Source organism: Mobula hypostoma, chromosome 14 (genome assembly GCF_963921235.1).
Source record: "Mobula hypostoma chromosome 14, sMobHyp1.1, whole genome shotgun sequence".
NCBI lineage: Eukaryota > Metazoa > Chordata > Chondrichthyes > Myliobatiformes > Myliobatidae > Mobula > Mobula hypostoma.
Genome location: NC_086110.1, coordinates 19,841,231 through 19,865,131, shown reverse-complemented (window position 1 = coordinate 19,865,131; position 23,901 = coordinate 19,841,231). Strand labels below are relative to the sequence as shown.

General features: G+C 45.6%; 2 protein-coding genes across 11 annotated transcripts in view; one reads left to right on the top strand and one right to left on the bottom strand.

Annotated features, from left to right (window-relative positions):
• Nucleotides 1–23,901, top strand: part of nup93 (nucleoporin 93) — a 241,711-nt gene that overhangs the window by 42,053 nt on the left and 175,757 nt on the right. For 6 of the 10 annotated variants that reach the window (XM_063066763.1, XM_063066768.1, XM_063066771.1 and 3 more), the window contains one exon: nt 19,124–19,281. The exons of 3 other annotated variants lie outside the window; for them this stretch is intronic. Coding sequence is in view for 1 of the 7 variants with exons in the window: in XM_063066762.1 (XP_062922832.1) it covers nt 20,971–21,086 (116 nt within the window). In the remaining 6 variants the exon portion in view is untranslated. Of the gene's footprint in view, nt 1–19,123; nt 19,282–19,329; nt 21,087–23,901 lie in introns of those variants that run through there. One more of the 10 variants, XM_063066762.1, reaches the window with a different exon arrangement.
• Nucleotides 15,995–17,340, bottom strand: mt2 (metallothionein 2). Its single transcript, XM_063067413.1, has 3 exons — nt 17,186–17,340; nt 17,025–17,090; nt 15,995–16,268 (listed from the first exon to the last, which is right to left on the bottom strand). Exons 1-3 carry the CDS (start codon nt 17,214–17,216, stop codon nt 16,177–16,179), a joined length of 189 nt encoding a protein of 62 aa, XP_062923483.1. The 5' UTR covers nt 17,217–17,340; the 3' UTR covers nt 15,995–16,176.

The window sequence follows — 23,901 nt, the reverse complement described above, 5'->3', positions numbered from 1 at the left end:
TCTCCCCGTCCCAATGGCACAACAGCGATTACTGCGAACTGAACTGAACTAAATTGAACTGAACTTTGCGTCACTTGAAACTGATCATTTACCCCTAGACTGTGATAGAGCTTGATTGATCCTATTATCATAGTTCCGTGTACATGTGTGTTTATTCATTGCTAACCTGTTGCATTTATATCCTTACTATTAGAGTATTGTGTTGCTTATTTCTTTAATAAAACTTTCTTAGTTCTAGTAATCCAGACTCCAACTAAGTGGTCCATTTCTGCTGGTTTGGCAACCCAATTACGGGGTACGTAACATAAATGGGGGCTCGTCCGGGATTTTGAACGCTAAATTTGGGACTGGCTAAATTGATTGGGTTAAAATTCCCGAAAGAAAGAAAAGGCAAACAGCAGAAATGGAGATTGAGGAATTTCTAAAGACGCCAACCTCGGAGGCATTAGAGGATGCCAGGAAAGTGGAATTGGCAGCTGTGGCCAAACGGTTGAATCTTGTTAAGGGGAAGTCGACAATGAGGAGAGAGGAGATACACAGAGCTATTGTAGAGCATTATGTGTCTAAAGGTGTGTTTCCCCCAGGGGAGCTGGAGGTGATATCTATTGGAAAACCTGGTGGAGACGCAGTACAGGTGAAGCTTGAAAAATTAAGACTCGAGCACGAGTTCCGGGTACGGCAGCTAGAACATGAAGAGAAACAGTTAGAACAACAACGAGAAGAGAGGCAGTTGGAGCAAGAAGAGAAACAGAGGGTAAAGGAATTCAAGCTGGAGAGGTTAAAGATACGGGCAGAGCAGGGGCCATGCCGAACCAAGGTGGAGGGTTCAGGGCGACCCAGGAGGTTAGGCTGGTTCCCCCATTTGACGATACTGATGTGGCTCGGTACTTTCTCCATTTCAAAAAAGTTGCTGCAAGTCAGGACTGGCCGAGGGATAAGTGGGCTGTTTTGCTTCAGAGCGTACTTAAAGGAAGAGCCCAACAAGCTTACTCGGCTTTGTCCGCGGAAGATGCCCAGAGGTATGAGGTGGTGAAAGAGGCCAACCTCAAGATTTATGAGTTGGTCCTGGAGGCATACCGGCAGAGGTTCCGGAATGCGAGGAAGCAGTGGGACCGCACGTATTTAGAGTTTGCCCGTGAGATGCAGACATATTGTGAGCATTGGTGGGCTTCGAAGGGGGTAAATAGGGATTATGACAGACTGCTACAGCTGATCCTGATTGAGCAGTTTAAAGGTTGTGTCCCTGAGGGTATGAGACCCTACCTAGATGAGAAAGAGGCAGACACTTTAGCCGCAACTGCTAAGTTAGCGGATGAGTACGCGTTGACACATAAAACGAAGTTTGCCCCAAGTAAAGGCTACCAGAAGGGTAGTCGGGACGGTGGGGAGAGTCCGCCAGAAAAGTCAGGAAGTAAGCCGGGGACTAGTGAAAAGGATAAGGTAGACCGGGAGCAGTCTGGTAGGAAGTCTCCTGGGGTCGTCTGTTATAATTGTGGGAAAGTCAGACACTTTGCATCCAGGTGCTTTGCCCCAATGAAGGAGACGGGAAAAGGAAAGGTGGCATTTCCGACTGGCTGTATTGAGCTGGTAAGCAAACCACTAGGAGAGGAGAGGGCTAACAAAGTTCAGGAAGGGCGCGAGAGGTTTATCTCAGCCAGATTGGTGTCGGTGAAGGAGGGGTTAAACCCAGTTCCAGTGCGCATCTGGAGAGACACGGGAGCGTGTCAGTCATTGATATTAAAGAGTGTGTTAGACTTTAGTTCAGAGACCGAGACGGGAAAGTCAGGGTCATAAAAGGCATTGGGAAAGGGACTGAGGCAGTACCCTTGCATCAGATACACCTACAAAGCGACTTGGTCTCTGGACCGGTGTGGAAGTCTTACTCGGTAATGACCTCGCCTGCGGAAGTGTGTTCTCAGCAGTGAAACTGACAGGCCAGCCTGCCAGCATTGAGGCCCCGCCCATGGACTCACAGGTTCATCCCGGTTGCGCAGTGACTCGGCGTATGTCCAGGAAGGCTGCAGAAGTAAATTTAGTTGAGACGTTTCTACCAGCCTTGTACCAGGGGGAGGTAGAAAGTGAAAAGAAGGAGCGTAGTGGAACAAGAGAAAGTAAAGGAGTTGAGGCTGACTCAGCATTAGCAAGGAAGGACTCTGTACAGACACAGGAGCGAGACGAGGAGCTGATGGTTTTGGCGGAGACAGCTCTCTCTGAAGCAGAATTAAAAAGAGAGCCAGTAGGCTATTGTGTGGAGGGGGGAGTGCTAAGGAAGACAAGGAGATCAAGTACCGTGCCCGCAGATGAGGAATGGGGCGTTGTACACCAGGTGGTAGTGCCGAAAATTTATAGGGGCGAGATTTTTAACCTGGCCCACACGGTACCCCTCGGTGGACATTTTGGGGTGAGGAAGACAGTCGACAGAATTATGAAGGAGTTTTACTGCCCGAACATGAGGAAAGATATTGTTGATTATTGTAGATGATGTCATTTATGTCAGGTGCTAGGGAAGCCAAATCAGGTCCTGCCAAAAGCGCCCCTTCAACCGATACCCGTTTTCGGGGAACCTTTTTCCCGAATAATTGTGGATTTTGTCGGTCCCCTGCCCAGAACTGCGAGTGGGCAAGAGTATATAATGACTATGATGTGCACCGCCACCAGGTTTCCGGAGGCCCCTGGCAAGCGTCAAGGCTCCCGCAGTGGTAAAGGCCCTTGTGAAATTTTTCACTACGGTGGGGCTACCCAGGGAAATCCAGTCAGATCAGAGGAGTGTCTTCACATCTCACACATTCCGACGGATGTTGGATGAGATGGGAGCAAAGCAGATTTTGGCCTCCGCGTACCACCCAGAGTCACAAGGGACGTTGGAACGATTCCACACCACATTAAAGACCATGATTAAAATTTACTGTCAAGAAAACACTAGGAGCTGGGATGATGCTTTGCCCCTCCTGTTATTTGCCGTGAGGGACACGGTTCAAGAGTTATTGGGGCTCAGCCCATTCGAGCTCGTCTTCGGTCATCGGCCCAGAGGACCCCTGACCTTACTGAAAGATCAATGGTCCATCCGGCAGTCCAAGTTAATGTGATTGATTATGTTTTAACATTTCGTGAGAGGCTTGAAAGGATCTGTGACCTTGCCAAAGAAAACTGCGACACTCCCAAACTAAAATGAAAAAATGGTATGATAGGCGTGCCCGCGAAAAAGTGTTCCAAGTGGGCCATCGGGTCTTAGTTCTGTTCCCAGTGGTAGCCAACCCCCTCCAGGTGAGATTCCACGGTCCGTACAAGGTAATTAAAAAGATAGACCCTTTGAATTATGTTATCGAAACGCCAGACAGGCGTAAACCCACACAGTTGGTACACATTAACATGTTAAAAGCCTACCACAATCAGAAAGAAAATCTGGTCGGTGTTATCACGAAAATTAATGAGACTGGGATGACGAATGATATGGGGAAAACCCAGCTTGAAAAGATGAATATGGTGCCGATCCGATTGGAGAACTCTATTGTTCTGGCTAATTTTGCTGATAAGGTCTCTCACCGAACCCCCGAACAAAGGGGGCCATTGATAAAGCTAATTAACCGGCATGCTGATGTATGTCCGGATGTCCCGAGGCGATGCAAGGGGACGGTACATGATGTTGTGGTCACCTCAGACCAGCCTATTAAACAACACCCCTATAGGATGAACTTGGAGAAGGGCAAGCTAGTGGAGAAAGAGATTGAGCACATGCTAGCCACAGATATTACTGGCCATCCAAGTCGGAATGGGCCTCTCCCTGTGTGGTTGTCCCGAAAGTCGATGGGAGCATCCGATTCTGTACAGATTACAGAAAGGTGAACGCCATCATGAAAACTGATGCTTATCCCATCCCAAGGGTAGACGATTGCATCAATAAAGTGGGGAGGGCGAAGTACATCACAAAGATCGATTTGCTGAAAGGGTACTGGTGTGTTCCTTTATCCGACCAGGCTAGAGAAATCTCAGCATTTGTCACTCCATCCGGGTTATACGAGTATAATGTTCTACCTTTTGGCATGAAAAATGCCCCAGGGACCTTCCAGAGGATGATTAATTCAGTAATAAAGGGATTAAGGAACACAGGAGCATATATTGATGATTTAGTGGTCTGGAGTGACACGTGGGAGGAGCACATTGTGGCGGTAGAGGAGTTGTTTAAACGGCTGTCCGAAGCCAACCTGACAGTGAACCTCGCAAAAGGTGAGTTCGGCCACGCGAAGGTCACTTAGCTGGGATTTGTGGTAGGAAGGGCAGCTGGCACCGATGCAGGCTAAGGTGCGGGCTATCTCGGAGGTCCCCACCCTGACAGACAAGAGAGCCCTGAGAAGGTTCTTGGGGATGGTGGGGTACTATAGGAAGTTTTGCAAAAACTTTGCGGATATTGCCCTCCCTCTCACTAAGCTTTTGCCAAAGAATACGAAGTTTGTGTGGAACGACCTTTGTCAACAAGCCTTCGAGAGTCTGAAGGCGATTCTGTGTCACCATCCTGGGCTAAATGCGCCTGATTTTTCAAAACCCTTCTCCCTAGCAACAGATGCTAGCGACGAAGCTGCCGGGGCGGTGCTGTTGCAGACAGACAAAGAGGGGGTTGAGCACCCAGTCGCTTACTTTTCCAAGAAATTTAATATCCATCAGAGAAATTATTCCACTGTGGAGAAAGAGTTACTGGCCATCATAATAGCATTACAACATGTTGAGGTTTATATTTGCCAGGCACGGAAACCACTGGTAATTTACACCGACCACAACCCATTAGTGTTTCTGGCCACTATGAAAGATAAAAACAAAAGATTGCTAAGTTGGAGTCTGGTGCTACAGGAATTTGATATAAAAATTACACATATAAAAGGAACGGAAAATGTGATTGCTGACTGTCTGTCCAGGTGTTGACAACTTAAAATTCTCCGTATTAGCCAAATAGCTGATGAACCTGTATATTTGTGTGTAAATAAGAATGTATTCCTGCCTATTATTTTTACCCCGGTAAAAATCCTTTGAAGGGTAGGGATGTGACAAAAGAACCAGTTATCAGAAGATTGATGCCGATAAGAGGACAATGGGGGAGCATGCAAGGTGCTAATAAGAGAGAGACGAGAGAGATTACCGAAAGGAGACACGGTTCCGAGTATTGTCAGAGACCGGTGGCTTTGAACCCTGAACTGTTTGAAGTTTGATGGACAGGCAATACCCCAGCAGGGGGATAAAAAGGGACAGGTTCGCTAAGGCAACAGACACACGACACCACAAGGTAACGAGACCCTGGAAGCGATGTGCCCCCACAAATTGGTGGAAGTTTTTGGAGGTCTGGTCGCGGGACCAGCCATAGACACACAGGGTGGAAAGATACGGTCGGGCGGGAACCTGGTGTGTGTGTTCGCCCTTGCCTGGGTGCCGGGTTCACCGCAGAAGAAACGATCGTATCTGGAACGGAGGGGTCACAGTCGGTGACCTCAGAAGCCATTACAAAGGGCTCGCCCGAAAGCTAACTGCGAGGAATATCGAAGGGCTGTTTAGAATCCGATTTGCATATTCATTCGTTCTCTCTCTTCTCCCCGCCCCAACGGCACAACAGCGATTACTGCGAACTGAACTGAACTTTGCGTCACTTGAAACTGATCATTTACCCCTAGACTGTGATAGAGCTTGATTGATCGTATTATCATAGTTCTGTGTGCATGTGTGTTTATTCATTGCTAACCTGTTGCATTTATATCCTTACTATTAGAGTATTGTATTGCTTATTTCTTTAATAAAACTTTCTTAGTTCCAGTAATCCAGACTCCAACTAAGTGGTCCATTTCTGCTGGTTTGGCAACCCATTTACGGGGTATGTAACATTGTTAAGTAGTTATTAATCCATTTAAGGACCTGGATGTTGATTATTTATTCTCTAACCCTAAATGACTTTGAGAAGATAAAAAGAAACTATAGATGCCTGTGATCTGCAGCATATAAAAGATAGCAACATTAAAAAGATCAAGCAACATCTATGGAGTGAGAAAGTGTCAACATTTCAGGTTGAAGTGCCTTGATCGTTCTGACAGAAGGCTCTCTCAGCAGCAACAGAACAATTCCAAACAAGGTTGGAGGCAGAATCGGATGCACGTCACTCTGGGAGGGTTTGCAGGCCATTACTTCCTGCAAAGCCAAACAACGGTGGCAGTGATGTTTCACATCCTGATGAGCTCAATGCATTTTATGCATGCTTTGAAAGGGAGAATAAAACTACAGCTGTGAGGATCTTTGCGGCACCCAGTGACCCTGCGATCTCTGTCTCAGAGGCTGAAATCAGGCTATCTTTCAAGAGGGTGAAGCCTTGCAAGGCGGCAGGCCCCAATGGAGTACCTGGTAAGGCTCTAAGAACCTGTGCCAACAGCTGGCAGGGGTGTTCAAAGACATTTTCAATCTCTTGTTGCTACAGTTGGAAGTTTCCACCTGCTTCAAAAGGGCAACAATTATACCAGTGGCCAAGAACAGCTATCCTCCAGTAGCAATCACATCTACGGTGATGAAGTGATTTGAGAGCTTTATGGCTAGAATTAACTCCTGTCTCAGCAAGGACCTGGACCCACTGCAATCTGCCTATCGCCACAATAGGTCTACGGTGGATGTGATCTTGTTGGCTCTTCACACGGCCTTGAATCACCTGGACAATACAAATACCCACTTCAGGATGCTGTTTATTGACTACAGCTCAACACCTAACACAATCATTCCTGCACTTCTGATCGAAAAACTCCAAAAGCTGGGCCTTTGTACCTCCCTGTGCAACTGGATCATCAGCTTCCTAACCGGAAGACCACAAGTTGTGATGAGCAGAAATAGCATCTCCACCTTGCTGACAATCAGAGATGTGTGCTTAGCCCATGCTCTACACCCATGACGGTGTGGCTAGGCACAGGTCAAAAGCCAACTATATATTTGTTGATAACACAACTATTGTTGGCAGAGTTTCAAATGGTGACGAGAGGGCATACAGGAGCGAGATATTTCAGCTGTCTGAGTGATGTCGCAGCAATGACCTTGCACTAAATGTCAGTAAGACGTTAGAACTGATTATCAACTTCAGAGAGGGTAAGATGAGGGAACACACACCACTCCTCATAGAGGGATCAGAAGTGGAGAGAGTGAGCAATTTCAAGTTCCTGGGTGTTAGTATCTCTGACCATCTGTCCTGGGCCCAGCATATCGTTGCAGCTCCGAAGAAGGCATGACAGTAGCTATATTTCATTAGGAGTTTGAGAGTTGCTGATGAATCACAGGCACTTGCAAATTTGTACAGATGTATCCAGGAGAGCATTCTAACTAGCTGTATCACCGTCTGCTGTGGGGTTGGAGTTGGGAGTGGAGGGTTGCTGCATCACACAATTGAAATAAATTGCAGAGTTGTAAACTTAGTCAGCTCCATCATGGGCAACTGACTCTGTAGTATCCAGGACATCTTCAAGGAGTGATGCCTGAAAAAGGCAGGGTCCATCATGAAGGACCCCATCACCCAGGACATGCCTTGTTCAAATTGCTACCATCAGGAAGGAGGTACAGAGACCTGAAGGCACAAACTCAACGATTCAAGAACAGCTTCTTCCCCTCTGCCATCCAATTCCTCAATGGACATTGATCCCATTAACACTACCTTGCTACTTATTGATTTTGCTCTGATTTAATTTAACTAGTTTATATATATTTTTATATATGCACACACTTACTGTAATTCACATTTTTCTGTTACTACGTAGTGCATTGTTCTGCTGCCTCAGGGACAACAAATTTCACAACACATGACAGTGATCTGAAACCTCATTCTGATTCTGACAGAAGGTCAGTTTTAAGTTGCAAAGAGGATAATGGCAGAGGGGACAAAATAATCTCTCTGGCCAGTTGAGGCCGAGGTAGGTGTAGTGATAAGCTGTTGAGAAAGTCGTCCAGTTGATAGGTTACTGAAGGAATGAGAGAAAGAAAACAAAGGAACATGGAGAAGCTAAGTCATGCAGGTCAGAGATGTAGGAATTGCCCGGCAGGTCAGGCAGTGTTCGTGGAGGGAGAAAATCTGAGTTAATATCACAGCTACATAACACACAGCAGAACTGGTCACCTCAGGCAGAAAGTGAGGTCCCTGGAACTCAATATTCAATATGAAGCCTGGAGGGCATAACACTCTCCACCATTGAAGACATCTTCGAGAGGCAGTGCTTCAAGAAGCAGCATCCATCATTGGAGACTCTCACTATGCAGATATGCTCCCTTCTCAGTATTACCATCAACAAGGAGGTCCAGGAGCCTGAAAACCCACACTCTGGGTCTTTGACCAGCGACCAATCTGGACATCAGAACCTTGGCAGGAGGGAATATCACTCAGGTCCGCTGCCTGAGTAGAAAAAGGGAGCAGCGGGTTGTAGCCGCGTAATAGAGCTTTAACTAGCAACAAATCTATGTTTGAAATCGATTAGCAACAGCAAATTAAAGTAAGGCAGGGGTAATCACAGCGGTCGTCTGAATGGAAAGAATCAGAGTGGTGACCTTGAGTCTTTAGCTCTTCGAGGCTTCAGCGAAGAGAGGGTGCAGTCAGAGAAAGATAAGAAAAGTTCTAGTTTAGTTTTTTTTTCCCTTCCTTTCTTTTTATCTGCTCAGCTGGCACAGTAGGAATGCCAGGCAGGATAATGTAAAGCTCCTTTTATGATGTGGGAAGGCAGGGAAACCTCCAGTGTCTCTGATGACCACAACTGTGAGAAGTTCATCTGGCTGCAGCTTCTGACAATCTATCTTCAGGAGTTGGAACTGGAATTGGATGAACTCTGGATCATTTCAGAAACTGAAGAGGTGATAGAGAGGTAGTTACACCCAGGGTGCAGGACACAGGAAACTAGTTGTCAGTCAGGAAGGGGAAAGGGTTAAGGAGCCAGTGCAGAGCACCTGTGAGGCCGTTCCCCCTCAACAACAGGAACATCACTCTGGATACTGTTGGGAGGGGGGTTGACCTAACAAAGGAAAATCACAGTAGTCAGGTCTCTGAAAGGGGGAGAAGAGACACGGTCTGGTGAAAGAAGATTGATGAGTTAGGGGAATAGACTGGAGCTTCTGTGGGTGTGAATAAGATTCCCGGATGATATGTTGCCTCCCAGGTGCCAGGGCTTGGGACATCTCAGATCAAGTCCTCAGCATTCTTAAGTAGGAGAGTGAACAGCCAGAGGTCGTGGCCTGTGTAGGTACCAATAACATTGGTAGAACAGGTGACAAGGTTCTGCACAGGGAGTTCTAGGAGTTAGGTTAAAGGTTGCTAGGTTGCTATGTTAAAAGGCTGGACCTCCAGGGTTGTGATCTGAGGATTGATGTCAATGTCACCTGCTGGTGAAACCAGAAATAGGAAGAATATAAAGTTTAACACGTGGCTAACGATTTGGTCTAGTGGGGAGTGTGTCAGATTTTTCGATCACTGGGCTCTCTTTCAGGAAAGTAGTACCTGTACAGAAAAGACGGTTTGCACCTGAACTGGAAGGGGACTAAAAACCTAGCAGGAAAGTTTGTTAATGCTGCACAGTGGGGTTTAAACTAGAGTTCCAGGGGGCTAGGAACAGTGTCAGAACAGATAGTGGAGAGGTTGTGGCGACAGATATTAGTAAGATCACAGGCAAAGTCAGGAATCGAAAGGTTGAGCATAGTGTGACTAATCTCCTGAGCTGTGTCTATTTTAATACAAGATGTATTGCAGGAAAGGTAGATGAGCTCAAGGCATTAATGAACACATGGAATGATGATGCTGTAGCCATTCGTGAGGCTTGATTGCAGGAGGGGCAGGGCTGGCAGCTCAATATTCTGGAGTTCTGCTGTTTTAGACCTGACGGAGAGGGAGGGATTAAAGGAGGAGGGGTGGCGTTACTTGGCAGGGAAAATGTCACAACAGTGCTCAGTCATGACAGACCGGAGAACTTCTCTCATGAGGCGTTATGGATGGTGCTGAGCGTTACTGTATGACCACATTAACGAGGCTATATTATTAACCACCCAACAGTCCACGGGATTTAGAGGAACAAATTTATAGAGAGATCGCAGACTGTTGGAAGATCCATAAGGGTGTGACAGTAGGTGATTTTAACTTTCCACATACTGACTGGGAATCCCATACTGCAAAAGGACTAGATGGGATAGTGTTTATCAGATGAAGCTCAGGAAAGTTTCCTTCGTCAGTATGTCGAAGTCCCAATAAGAGAGCATGCGATACTGGTTCTACTATTAGGGAATGAGACAGGGCAGGTGACAGAGGTTGTTTGGTAAGGGAACACTTATCATCCAGTGACCAGAATGCTCTTTCTTTCAAAGTAAATATGGAAAGAGATAGGTCTGGTCAGCTGCTTGAGATTCTAAATTAGAGAAGGGCCAAATTTGTTGGTATCAGAAATGAGCTGGCAAGGAATGGGGCCAGCTGTTTTCTGGCACGGGTGCTCTTGGTATGTGTGAGGCCTTGAAAGGTGAAATTTTGAGAGTACAAAGCTTGTATGTGCCTGTCAGAATAAAAGGTAAAGATAATAAGTGACGAGATCCTTGGTTTTCAGGAGATATTGAAGCCCAGATAAAGAGGAAAAAGGAGATGCTTGGGAGGTATAGGCAAATCAGAACAAGTTAAATGCTTATGGACCACAAAAAATGCAAGGCAACACTTAAGAAAGAAACCAGGAAGGTTAAAAGAAGGCATGAAGTCACTGCAGCAGACAAGGTGAAGGACAATCCCAAGGGATTCTACAGATACGTTAAGAGCAAGAGGGTTGCTAGGGACAAAATTGGGCCTCTGGAAGACCAGAATGTGTGATGCCAAAACAGATGGGGAGATCTTAAATGAGCTCTTTGCATCAGTATTTACTGGGGAGACGGATATAGTGTCTTTAGAAGTGAGGCAAAGCCGCACCAAGTACATGGAAAAGCAAAAGAGAATCCGACTGTGGTCAGGTGCTTCCAGGATGCTGCATTGGCAAGTTTGCGGTGCTGGAAGCTCATGGCAGGGAGAGTTTCTCACTTCTACCGTCTGCGTGTGATGATGGGACTTTCAAGAGATTTTGAGACTTTTTTACCGTGCCCATGGTCTGTTCTTTATCAAATTACGGTATTGCTTGCACTGTTGTAACTATATGTTATAATTATGTGGTTCTTGTCAGTTCTTCAGTCTTGGTCTGTCTTGTGTTTCTGTGATATCACACTGGAAGAACATTGTATCATTTCTTAATGCATGCACTACTAAATGACAATAAAAGAGGACTGCATGTTCTCATAATCTAATCTAATCTATAAGACGTTGGTGAGGCCTAATTTGGAGTATTGTGTGCAATTTTGGTCACCTACCTACAGGAAAGATGTAAACATGTTTGAAAGAGTGCAGTGAAAATTTACAAGGATGTTGCCAGGTCTGGAGGACCTTAGTTATAAGGAAAGATTGAATAGGTTAGGACTGTATTCTTTAGAAAGTAGACAATTAAGAGGAGATTTGATAAAGGTATACCACATTATGAGGGCTATAGATAGGGTAAATGCAAGGAGGTTTTTTCCACTGAGGTTGGATGGGACTACAGCCAGAGGTTATGGCCTAAGGGTGAAAGGTGAGAAGTTTAAGGGGAAGATGAGGGGAAACTTCTTCACTCAGACGGTTATAAGAGTGTGAAATGAGCTGCAATTTCAATGGTTAAGAGAAGTTTAGATAGCTGCATCAGTAGTAGGGGTTTGGAAGGTTATGGTCCCATTGAAGGACGTTGGGAATGGGCCATTTACAGCATGGACTAGATGGGCCAAAGGGCAGTTTCTGTGCTGTATACTTCTCTATGATTCTGTGACTTTACTTTGAATTTTAATGTTATGTAAAAGACTTTGTAATTTAACTCAGCTATGACGGAAAACCAGTAAAACGTTTCCAAGTTAGCTGGATGTGCTACTTGAAGGAGAGAGTGAGACTGTGAATGGTGTTTTCACATGTACCCACTGACTTTGTTCTTCCTGGTGGTGGAGGTCACAGGTTTGTCAGGAGCTGTCAGGGTAGGGGAGGTGAGAAACGACAGTGCATTTTGTAAGCGGCATGTTCTGCAGACACTCTGCTGAGCTTAACGTGTCGGGTGTGGCTCCAGAAAACACCCCGAACTGTCATCTCAATCACTGCTTGCCTGGGCAGGAATGGAGAAGCGTTATTTCCCAGTGAAAGTGTATAGCAGGAAGTCACCAGTTTAGGGTGAACGGCACTGGATGGATTTGAAAATAACAAAATGCTTGTAAAACTACTTCTCAGTCAGGACAAAATCAAAACTTACTTTTAACTCTTTGGAAAGCATTGATCTAACTTAAAAAAATGACTTTGTAGTGTGAAACTTCACAGAATATTGAGCCCAGTGGAGTTATGCTCCCAGCCAAGCAATACCTTTATTCCCATTCTGACACAGCTCTGTAAATTCATTCTTGCATTAGAAACATAGAAAATAGGTGCAGGAGTAGGCCATTCGGCCCTTCGAGCCTGCACCACCATTCAGTATGATCATGGCTGATCATCCAACTCAGAACCCTGTATCTGCCTTCTCTCCAACCCCCCGGATCCGTTTAGCCACAAGGGCCAAATCTAACTCCCTCTTAAATATAGACAATGAACTGGCCTCAACTGTTTCCTGTGGCAGAGAATTCCACAGATTCACCACTCTCTGTGTGATGAAGTTTTTCCTAATCTCGCTCCTAAAAGGCTTCCCCTTTATCCTAAAACTGTGACCCCTTGTTCTGGACTTCCCCAACATCGGGAACAATCTTCCTGTGTCTAGCCTGTCCAATCCCTTTTGGAGTTTATATGTTTCAATAAGATCCCCCCTCAATCTTCTAAATTCCAGAGAGAAAAGCCTAGTCGATCCAGTCTTTCATCATATGAAAGTCCTGCCATCCCAGGAATCAATCTGGTGAACCTTCTTTGTACTCCTTCTATGGCAAGAACGTCTTTGCTCAGATTAGGGGACCAAAACTGCACACAATAGTCCAGGTGTGGTCTCACCAAGGTCTTGTACAACTGCAGTAGTACCTCCCTGCTCCTGTACTTGAATTCTCTTGCTATGAATACCAGCATACCATTCACCTTTTTCACCGCCTGCTGTACCTGCATGCCCACTTTCAATGACTGGTGTATAATGACACCCAGGTCTCGTTGCACCTCCCATTTTCCTAATCGGCCACCATTCAGATAATAATCTGTTTTCCTGTTTTTGCCACCAAAGTGGATAACCTCACATTTATCCACATTAAATTGCATCTGCCATGAATTTGCCCTCTCACCCAACCTATCCAAGTCACCCTGCGTCTTCTTAGCATCCTCCTCACAGCTAACACTGCCGCCCAGCTTCATGTCATCCGCAAACTTGGAGATGCTGCATATAATTCCCTCATCTAAGTCATTGATATATATTGTAAACAACTGGGGTCCCAGCACTGAGCCTTGCGGTACCCCACTAGTCACTTCCTGCCATTCTGAAAAGGTCCTGTTTATTCCCACTCTTTGCTTCCTGTCTGCCAACCAATTCTCTATCCACATCAATACCATACCCCCAATACCGTGTGCTTTAAGTTTGCACACTAATCTCCTGTGTGGGACCTTGTCAAAAGCCTTTTGAAATCCAAATATACCACATGCACTGGTTCTCCCCTATCTACTCTAATAGTTACATCCTTAAAAAATTCTGTGAGATTCGTCAGACATGATTTTCCTTTCACAAATCCATGCTGACTTTGTCCGATGAATTCACTGCTTTCCAAATGTGCTGTTATCACATCTTTGATAACTGACTCTAGCGTTTTCCCCACCACCGTTGTTGGGGTAACCAGTCTATAATTCCCTGGTTTCTCTCTCCCTCCTGTTTTTTAAAAAGCAGGGTTACATTAGCCACCCTCCAATCCTCAGGAACTAGTCCAGAATCTAAAGAGTTTTGAAAATTATCGCTAATGCATCCACTATTTCTTGGGCTACTTCCTTAAGCTGTCTGGGAGGCAGACAATCTGGCCCTGGGGATTTATCTGCCTTTAATCCCTTCAATTTACCTAACACCACTTGCCTACTAACATGTATTTCCCTCAGTTCCTCCATCTCACTAGACCCTCTGTCCCCTACTATTTCCGGAAGATTATTTATGTCCTCCTTAGTGAAGACAGAACCAAAATAGTTATTCAACTGATCTGCCATGTTCTTCTCCCAGTCCTCAGGTGAACCGCTTTTTCTGGCTAATTTGTATGGTTCTTCTTTGGAATTGATACTATCCCTAATTTCCCTTGTCAGCCACAGGTGCACTACCTTCCCTGATTTATTCTTTTGCCAAACTGGGATGAACAATTGTTGTAGTTCATCCATGCGATCTTTAAATGCTTGCCATTGCATATCCACCATCAACCTTTTAAGTATCATTTGCCAGTCTATCTTAACTAATTCACGTCTCATACCTTCAAAGTTACCCTTATTTAAGTTCAGAAACTTTGTTTCTGAATTAGCTATGTCACTCTCCATTTTAATGAAGAATTCCACCATATTATGGTCACTCTTACCCAAGGGGCCTCTCACGACAAGATTGCTAATTAACCCTTCCTCATTGCTCAATACCCAGTCTAGAATGACCTGTTCTCTAGTTGGTTCAAAAAACCATCCTGCACACATTCCAAGAAATCCTCTTCCTCAGCACCCTTACCAATTTGGTTCACCCATTCTATATGTAGATTGAAGTCACCCATTATAACTGCTGTTCCTTTATTGCACACATTTCTAATTTCCTGTTTAATGCCATCCCCAACCTCACAATTACTGTTAGGTGGCCTCATACACAACTCCCACCAGTGTTTTCTGCCCCTTAGTGTTATACAGCTCTACCCATATCGATTCCACATACTCCCGGCTAATGTCCTTCCTTTATATTGCATTAATCTCCTCTCTAACCAGCAATGCTACCCCAGCTCCTTTTCTTTCATGTCCATCTCTCCTGAATATTGAATATCCCTGAATGTTGAGCTCCCATCGCTGGTCACCCTGGAGCCATGTCTCCGTGATCCCAACTATATCATAATCATTAATAACAATCTGCACTTTCAATTCATCCACCTTGTTACGAATGCTCCTTGCATTGACACAGAAAGCCTTCAGGCTCGCTTTTACAACTCTCTTAGCCCTTATATAATTATGTTGAAAAGTGGCCCTTTCTGATTTTTGCCCTGGATTTGCTGGCCTGCCACTTTTACTTTTCACCTTACTACTTTTTGATTCTACCCTCATTTTACACCCCTCTGTCTCTCTGCACTTGTTCCCATCCCCTTGTTGTGAACTAACCCCGTCTCTGTTAGTCTCTTTAATTTGATTCCCACCCCCCAGCCATTCTCTTTTAAAGTCACCTCAGTAGCCCTGGCAAATCTCCCCGCCAGGATATTGGTCCCCCGAGGATTCAAGTGTAGCACGTCCTTTTTGTACAGGTCACACCTGAGCCAAAAGAGGTCCCAATGAGCCAAAAACTTGAATCCCTGCCCCCTGCTCCAATCTCTCAGCCAGGCATTTATCCTCCACCTCATTGCATTCCTACTCTCACTGTCGCGTAGCACAGGCAGTAATCCCAATATTACTACCTTTGCAGTCCTTTTTCTCAACTCCCTTCCTACCTCCCTACATTCTCCCTTCAGGACCTCTTCCCATTTCCTACCTATGTCATTGGTACCTATATGTACCACGACCTCTGGCTCCTCACCCACCCACTTCAGGATATCTTGGACGCGATCAGAAACATCCCGGTCTTCCCTTTGATTCTTCTGCCGCTGGACTCCCTTCAACATTTACAACCTTCCACACAAGTTGTGATTTTAATTATCTCAGTGTCTGGCTGGTAAAACGTTATCCCGGTGCCGCTGCACGAGGGTACCGGATCTTCTGTGAGTTTCATGTTTAACCCTGTCGTAGCTCTGTTGTTCCGTTTTCCCGAGAAACAACAACAAAATCCCCGTGTATTTTTCCATAGTATTTTAATTAGATGCAGCTCAATTCATCCAGAACAAAGTACAAAAGAGAAATTATTAACATTCTTGATTATAACTCCCCCCCCCCCCAGTGAATAATCATACAAAAGATCTATTGTAGCAGCCGACGTTACAAAGCAAGGCGTGTTGCTTGGTCTCGGGTGACCACCGTCACTGACAGCAACTGCACTTGTCAGCTTGTCCTTTGCACACGCAGCCCTGGGCACACTTGCTGCAGCCGACCGGGCAACAGGCGCAGCAGCCTAGACGAAAGAAAGGAAGGAATGAGATCAGCTTGCAACAGGCTACCGACACCGACTCCTGGGACAAGTTGCAGGCTCTAACGTTACATTACTAACAAGCAGTTGCCATGGTGATGGTGGGGGGGGGGTTTCGGATTCGGCTCGCAAGAAAACAGGGATAACTCGCCACAGGTGGCGGTGTTACTGTGGGGAAAAGTACTAGTTGGACAAGGGGAATGTGGAAAAAATAAATGGCACAGCAGCAAACCAGGAAGCCCTCCAGCAACCGGGTTCCCACCTGACCTCAGGTGCTGCCCACTGGAGTTTGCACGTTCTCCCTGCGAGAACTCCGATGGGTTCCCTCCGGCTGCTCTGGTCTCGTCTCACAGCCCAAAGAAGCGGGTTAGGGGGTTAGTTGTAAACACAAGATATCTGCAGATGCTGGAAACCCAGAGCAACACATATGAAATGCTGAAGGGACCCAGCGTCTATTGAGAGGGATAAATAGCCGACGTTTCGGGCCGAGACCCGTCAAGAGGTTAAGTGACCACTGCCATTCGTCCATTAATAAAATAAAGCAGGTTAGCGGCGAAAGAATCAGATGGAAGTTAATAGCACACGAGTTTGACAATGTTTTGGCGGTAAGGAAGGGGTAATACTCTGATAGCAGACGGGATAGACTCAGTGAGCCAAACGGTCGTTATCGTAATAAACAAACTAGTCTTCCCCCCCCGCCATAAAGTTTTCAAAGCCAGTCTCTAAATTCTGTATACTCACTCTTCTTACACGAGGTGCATTTGCAGTTTTGGCACTTGCAGTTGTCTCCGCAGCTACAAGAACCGCCTGTTCAATTAAAGGGAGAACAGAATTACTTTAAAACATTCCGTTGGACATTAGAAGTAGAGTCCGAGCCCTGCACACTGATTCCCGCAACTTACTCTGGTAACACGTGCATGGGGTGTCAGACATCCTTAACGCTTTCCTCCGTCTTCCCCGCTTCTCAGGTAGTTCGCTTCTATTCCCTCGGAGTTGCTGAATGTGCTCACGGTTGGAGACATCATACTTATAGAGCAGCAATCGAGATCGAGTGCAAACGCGGGAGGAGTGGGGCGGTGCGCAACTCTCGGCGCTGAGTGCAAATCGGGGCAAGCTGCCAGGGACGGACTGTATCGTGTGTTCCCGGCACTGATTCAGTACTGGGTGATGGGACACACGTTAATTCACACACAGTGACCCCCTCCCCCGCAGCCACTGTAGCTGTCGATAGCGGGGTTTAAGTAAAGATAAACCCACCACACGCACAGTACCGTCCTGCCAGCCCAGGGACTGATCCGTGATTAGACAGGAGGTGACGGGAGACGGAAATTTTCCACTTGCTCTAAATATCCCGGCAAAAAGTGTTGGCGGCGTCTCAACAGCGTCCGTGGAATGTTGCGAACTCTAGCATTACTTTAGCAACCTGTACGTTAATGTATACATAATGTATAGTAAAGTGTTGGGCGGGAAAGCGTGGCTCATTAAAAACCAGGTAGCTGCCTCGAGAGCGTCTCTAAACCGCGGGGAGGCTCCTCGAATAACGGCCGGATGCCCCATATTAGTGACAACGGTATAGAGCGTTTAAAATGCGCGAAATTAATCAAATGACACTGGCGCCTCGCGTTGTGTTTATTATTAGATGTATATTGTGAATAAAACTCAGCTTTGAAAAACAACTGTGGTGGCAGCGGGGCCAAGGTTCAGGAGGCGGGCCAATCTCCGGAAATACTGCACACCGTGTTGTATCCACTGCGAGCAGCCCGACGTCTCAGGCTGAGCGCAGTCACAAACTCCCTGTCAACACGGCGGCGGATTTTCACACCGCCCGGTTGCGTAGCTTGTGACTCATTTGTTTCTGCTTTCGCGGCCGGGAGGCAGTGTTTTTGAACACGGCGTGTCAGACTCGAACACCAGGCGGCGTCTGGATTTCGCAACTGAAGGGGGACGCGATGTGCTGAATTGTGAATGAAATGAGTGCAAATGGTTTGCAAAGGGCTCGAAGCTCACAAGACAAACACGGGGGCGGCGGAGACAGGGCTTTTGTGAAAATTTATTTTGCCAGTCTACAATTCTTAACACACTATCCCTTGTGCAACCGGGAAACAGGCAAAAATTGACAAACCTACTGAAAGTCTGAATTGTAAACAGATATTGGAATCACTTGGGTCAGGATGTAAGAATGGGGGGAGGGAGAAAGGGGGGAAGAGAGAGTTGATAAATATACGGTATGTATGTATGTAACATACAGATTAATAAAAGATGATCAGTCATCCGCAACATGTGGGCACTCTTTCCGTACGTTGTTCAACATGTCGTTCCACTTTTACCCGGCGAATTAATTCATTCAGACCAGTAAGAAAGAAATATGAACTGGAGTTACCGTCCCCCCATCCCCACACTCCCCGTGTCCGCTCCGCCATTTAACAAAATCATGGCTGAGTTCTCCCGTGAGGGACTGGACCAGTGTGTGGAGTTCTTCCGCCACTGGAGGGAGGTGGGTGAGGAAGCCCCTGAATTATTGTAGTCGTGTGTCACCCCAGAAGACCACATGTGTGGCAATCATCCAACTGGTTTTAAACAATGTGATAGAACACTACCTGATGCATTAACTATGAAGGGAAGAATGAAAGGCATCACATGGTTTCTTCTTATAATTATTTTTGTTATGAATAAAATTTAATTTTAATATAAAAGCATCATTCTCCTGTTCGATCCCCACATCCCTTGATTTTGCAACACTCCATAAATCCAGCAACCAGAATATTCCGATGTTCTGAGACAAAAACAGTAAAAAAAAAATCGCCTTTTGATCAATTTAAAACTATTTCCTTATTTCACAGAGACACAAGACTGCTGATGCTGTAAAACTGGAGAGATATGAAATTACAGGAGACACTTCGCGGGTCAGGCAGCATCTACGGTTTTGAATCGAGACCTCCATCAGAACTGGAAGAGGGGAGATAGCTATCACACTATAAGAAACTGAGAGGTAGTTGGAGTAAGTGACAAAGGACTGAAGATGGTGTCTGTTAGGAAAAGACAGTTGACCTTGAAGTAAAGGGAAGGAGGTGATGGGGGGAAGCGGAGGAAGGAATGTGTGAGTGATGGATGGATCGGGAGGACAGGGGAGGAGAAAGAGAAGGAGTTATGACATCGGTGTTGTGATTGTACTTTGGGATGATACAAAAGGTAAACAGGACATAATTTTCCAACTCTATTCTGCCTTTCCGACTGAGTGCGTGATTCTGATTTTCCAACAGTGAGCGAGTGGCTCTGGTCTGGCTTTCAGGCCGCGATTATAGTGTTACCTGCTGGTCGAAACCCCATATTACACGATCAAAAATAAATTATCAACTGAAAATATCATAGAATCGTACAGCACAGAAACAGCCCCTTTCAGTTTACCTCGCTGTGCTGACCACAATGTATACCGATACTAATCCCACTTGTCCACATTAGGGCTCGACCCCTCTATGCCGTTTCAAGTCCGAATACTGTACCTTTTAAATATTGCAAATGTCCTCTGTCTCCAGCACGTTGCTGACACCATCTTCCGTGTAAGGAAAACTTACTGCTCAAAACTCCTTTAACGCCCCCCCCCATTTAAAACTTGTTCCCTCCAGTTCTGGGGCGAAAACGCCTTGTTAAAGAGAGAGGTCAGAGGAGAATGGCCAGACTGGATCAAGTTGACAGGAAGGCGATAGTAACTGAAATAACCACACGTTACAATGTAGTGTGCGAAGAACATCTCTGAACGCACGACACGGAGAACTTTGAAGTGGATGAGCTACAGCAGCAGAAGACCACGGACATACACGCAGCGTATGTTAGAGTTGTTAGATAGAGGAGGCAGCTAATGAAGTGAGTGGCCTTTCTTCACTACGTAAGCTTCATGCGAGCAAGGAATTTCATTGCACCCCGGGTGTATTTGACAATATACTGACCATCTATTTTACCTCAGTTCCAGTGCTGTATCTTTTTGGGTTCTTCTCAACTGGTTTCCAAAGCTGAGTATGGCTGCCCCTCATTTAAGCATGGAACTTCAAGTAAACATAACCTTTATTTGTGGCAAATAAATTACACATATGTGATGCAAACAATGCAACAGGATTTAATAACGATATAACGCCTTCAAATAACAAATCTCATGCCGTACTTTTACTGAATGTTCGGTTGCTTACTGAATATCTTTAATTTCACTGAGCAATAATTGCGTTCTCGACCCGAGTGTCCCGGGACAAAGGCTAATATCTATCCTGTCCATGCGCCTCAATATGAACCTTGTCCATAATATGTTTTCTGTACTGTTCTACTACCGTACATCAAGAGCATTTCTGCCCCTCGTGTGGGCGGTTCATCACCCAACCAATCAATAGGTACATTTAATGTCAGAGAAGACTGGTCAATCCTTTTCATACTGTTCTAACACTGCTGTCACTCAAGGCTTTTATATTAAATACTGTACTGCAGTAATTGAGGGGAGAAGAACCCTACGCTGTGGTCCTTCCTAATCGAACCCTTGCGGTGGCTGCAGCAAGCTCCTGTGCGCCCCTCACTCCGTAACCCTGGCAGCCTGGAATGTGCCAGTCGGCAGCAAACTTCCACGGACATCTCGATGAGCTGCTAGACCAAGTTTCGGGCCGACCACAGAGCGTCTTTCAACGAGTTGATCTGCCAGCAGCACCCGATGTTCGTCCCAGGGCACAGCCCGCGGATGGGAGTCCTCAGTCACGGGACGAAACGCGACACAAGCCCTTCCATCCTCCTCCCCGCCTGCTTCGTAAACCCACAGCGTACGAGGAGGTGAGTATAGCCTGGTTTATACTTATGCGTTAACTGAACGCAAGTGGCGTAAGCGCGTTGTGAGCATTTATACTTGGCCGTCGGCGTGTCTGGCGTTTCTCGGCATTCGCGCATGCGCACTCACTTGCTTGCGCAAGGCCTCAGGGTCATGGTCATGGTAGTCTAAGGGTAAGCAAGACGCTTTTCGTGCGAAATGTGTCCTCCATAATTTCGGAGGTTTGTAAATCATTATGGAAAGCATTGCAGCCAGAGTCCCTTCCCTGCCCTTCAGTCGCCCAATGGGAAGCTATTGCAGCGTAGGCTGACATGCGATGCTACCAAGCGGACCAATCACAGTTGTTGCCATCTGCGTTGCCGCGACGCGCGGTTGTATTTGGGAGAAGTGCGCGTCGCAGAAACACAGGCTGTCGCGTATGGTGGCGGCGACGCGCTGACGCAGAAGTATAAATCAGCCTTGTTTTTTCCCGCCCCACGCGTACACGTCGGTCTCAGCCGCAACTTCCCGCGAGTTCGAACCACTGCACACTCACCCCGCCCGCCTCCTACTCTGCTTCCGGAGGAGGGCTACTGCTTCTTCTATTTCCGGCAATTTAGACGCATCTGGGCGTATTACTGCCCTCCGCAGCATGTATATTTATAATTCAGCTTGCGAATGCTGTATGTGCTCATTAAATAGCAATGCTGCAGATTGTTTTCCTTCTCAAATTTTGTGATGTGGTTTCCAAATAATTGCATTGCCTCAAATTACAATAATTTCATTTGAATTATTTGTAAAAGTAAAAGCTTCTTGCTTGAGGATATTCATTATCGCATGCTTAACATTTAAAATTGTTGTTTTCTAAGTCTATCTGCTATTTCCAAGTTTTCCTTTTCTTAAATCAAAACCTGTAGTTGTTTATCGAGATCTGAAAATTCTTCCTCAGTTGATTCCATGTTTTCATTTTATAATCAGAATGCAAATAATTCACTGTGCAACAAATTCCTTTTTCCTTTTGTAACTTTAGAATAAGTTCCACCATTTTTAATCTGTTTTCCATGTCACTGAATTTTTGACACCAAGCCTCTTTTTCAGAAACCGTCTCCTTCAAATGCAGTACCGTTTCATCCAATCTCTTTCCAACTCACAGTTGTTCTTATTGTCACGGACCCCGTGACGGGGATAAAGAACCAGCAGAGATGGAAAACACTTTGGAGTCTCGTATTGCTATAAACTAATAATATTTATTAGTAACTACGCAATACAATAATATAAATGTAAATAAATCAAACAGGTTAGCATATAAAAATAAGTGTGGACTATATATGTATGAAAAAACCAAGCTTCTTTAAGTCTAGGGGTAAAAAGATAGTCTTACGAAGTTGAGTAAAGTTCAGTTCAGTTCGTGGTATTTAGTTGAGTAGTGATGGAGGGAGGGAGGGAGAGAGAGAGAGAGAGGGGGGAGAGAGGGAGGGGGAGGGGGAAGGAGAGAGAGAGAGAGAGAGAGAAGAAAAGTCTTCAGGTGAGCTGATGCTGTCGATTTTCTCGTCGTCCTCCGAAATCCTTTACAAGTCACCGACTGTGACTTTAACCGGGGGACCGGTCTTCTGTGGTGGAGCTATCACCCAGGCGAGAGTGGACACATAGACAACTCCCCACCAGTCAACCCCTTCTTCACCGATGGAATAGCAATTTGGATCGATCCTCCAAAACCCACTTTCTCTGTGGGCACAACAATGCTCATTCAATGTCCAGATCATGTGTCCTGAGGTCTGTATCAACTGACCTCCTATTTATTTCACCAGGCTGAGCATCACCTGTCACTCAAAGAGTCCCTCCCTCCTTTGTCTGTAAAGGAGTGCACAAGCAGGCAATCTGTCCTTGAAAGTAACATCAATAATCTGCCTTTGGTCACCATAGCAACCTTCGAGCTGCTCGGTGCTGTCTCCAACTCCAAACTCAGTGGAAATCCAAAGTTACTTCCAATGCCTTAAAGTGACAGTCCAACTGTTAATCTTTGTCTCTCTCTCTCTCTCTCTCTGTGTGTGTTTTCCAAAAGCAACATATCAGTGGTAAATAACTCTGTCTCTCTCTCTCTCCTTTCCAAACCAAACATCAATGATAAATGTCTCTCTCCAAAAGTTAATAAGGGCACTCCTGGATCCCCTCACACTCCCCTTCCTCAAGGAGAAAAAAAAATCGTTGCAGACGATTTGTTTTTAAATGTCCATCACAGGGTTTTAAACAATACAAAGAAAAAAAATCAGATGACAAAGCAAAAATGGTTACAGTTTTCAACTTAACATCTGGATAAATAATCAGCAATAACATTGTCAGTACCTTTCACGTTTGATTTTTATGTCACCATCCTGCAATACTAGAGTCCAATTTAACAACCTCCTATTCTTATCCTTCATCTTAGTTAGAAACATCAACGGATTATAACCCATGTAAACCACAAGTGGTCTCTGAGCAACAGAAAGGTTTTGAGGTCTCTGATCATAGGCCTCAAAATGTTGTAAAGCCAGAATAAGTGCTAGTAATTTCTTTTCAACAGTTGAATAATTTTTCTGGTGTACATTAAATTTCTTTGAGAAATAAGCTACTAGATATTCAATGTCATTCACTCCCTTCTGTAACAGTACTGCCCCAGCAGCTTCGTCACTAACCCCTGTTGTTATAGAAAATGGCTTTGAAAAATCAGGTGCTTTGAGCACAGGATGATAACCCAGGATGGTTTTCAGACATTCAAATGCCTCCTGGCAAAGGTCACTCGATTCAAATCTTTCACTCTTCCCTAGGAGCTTTGTACGGGGGAGAGCAATGTCAGCAAAGTTC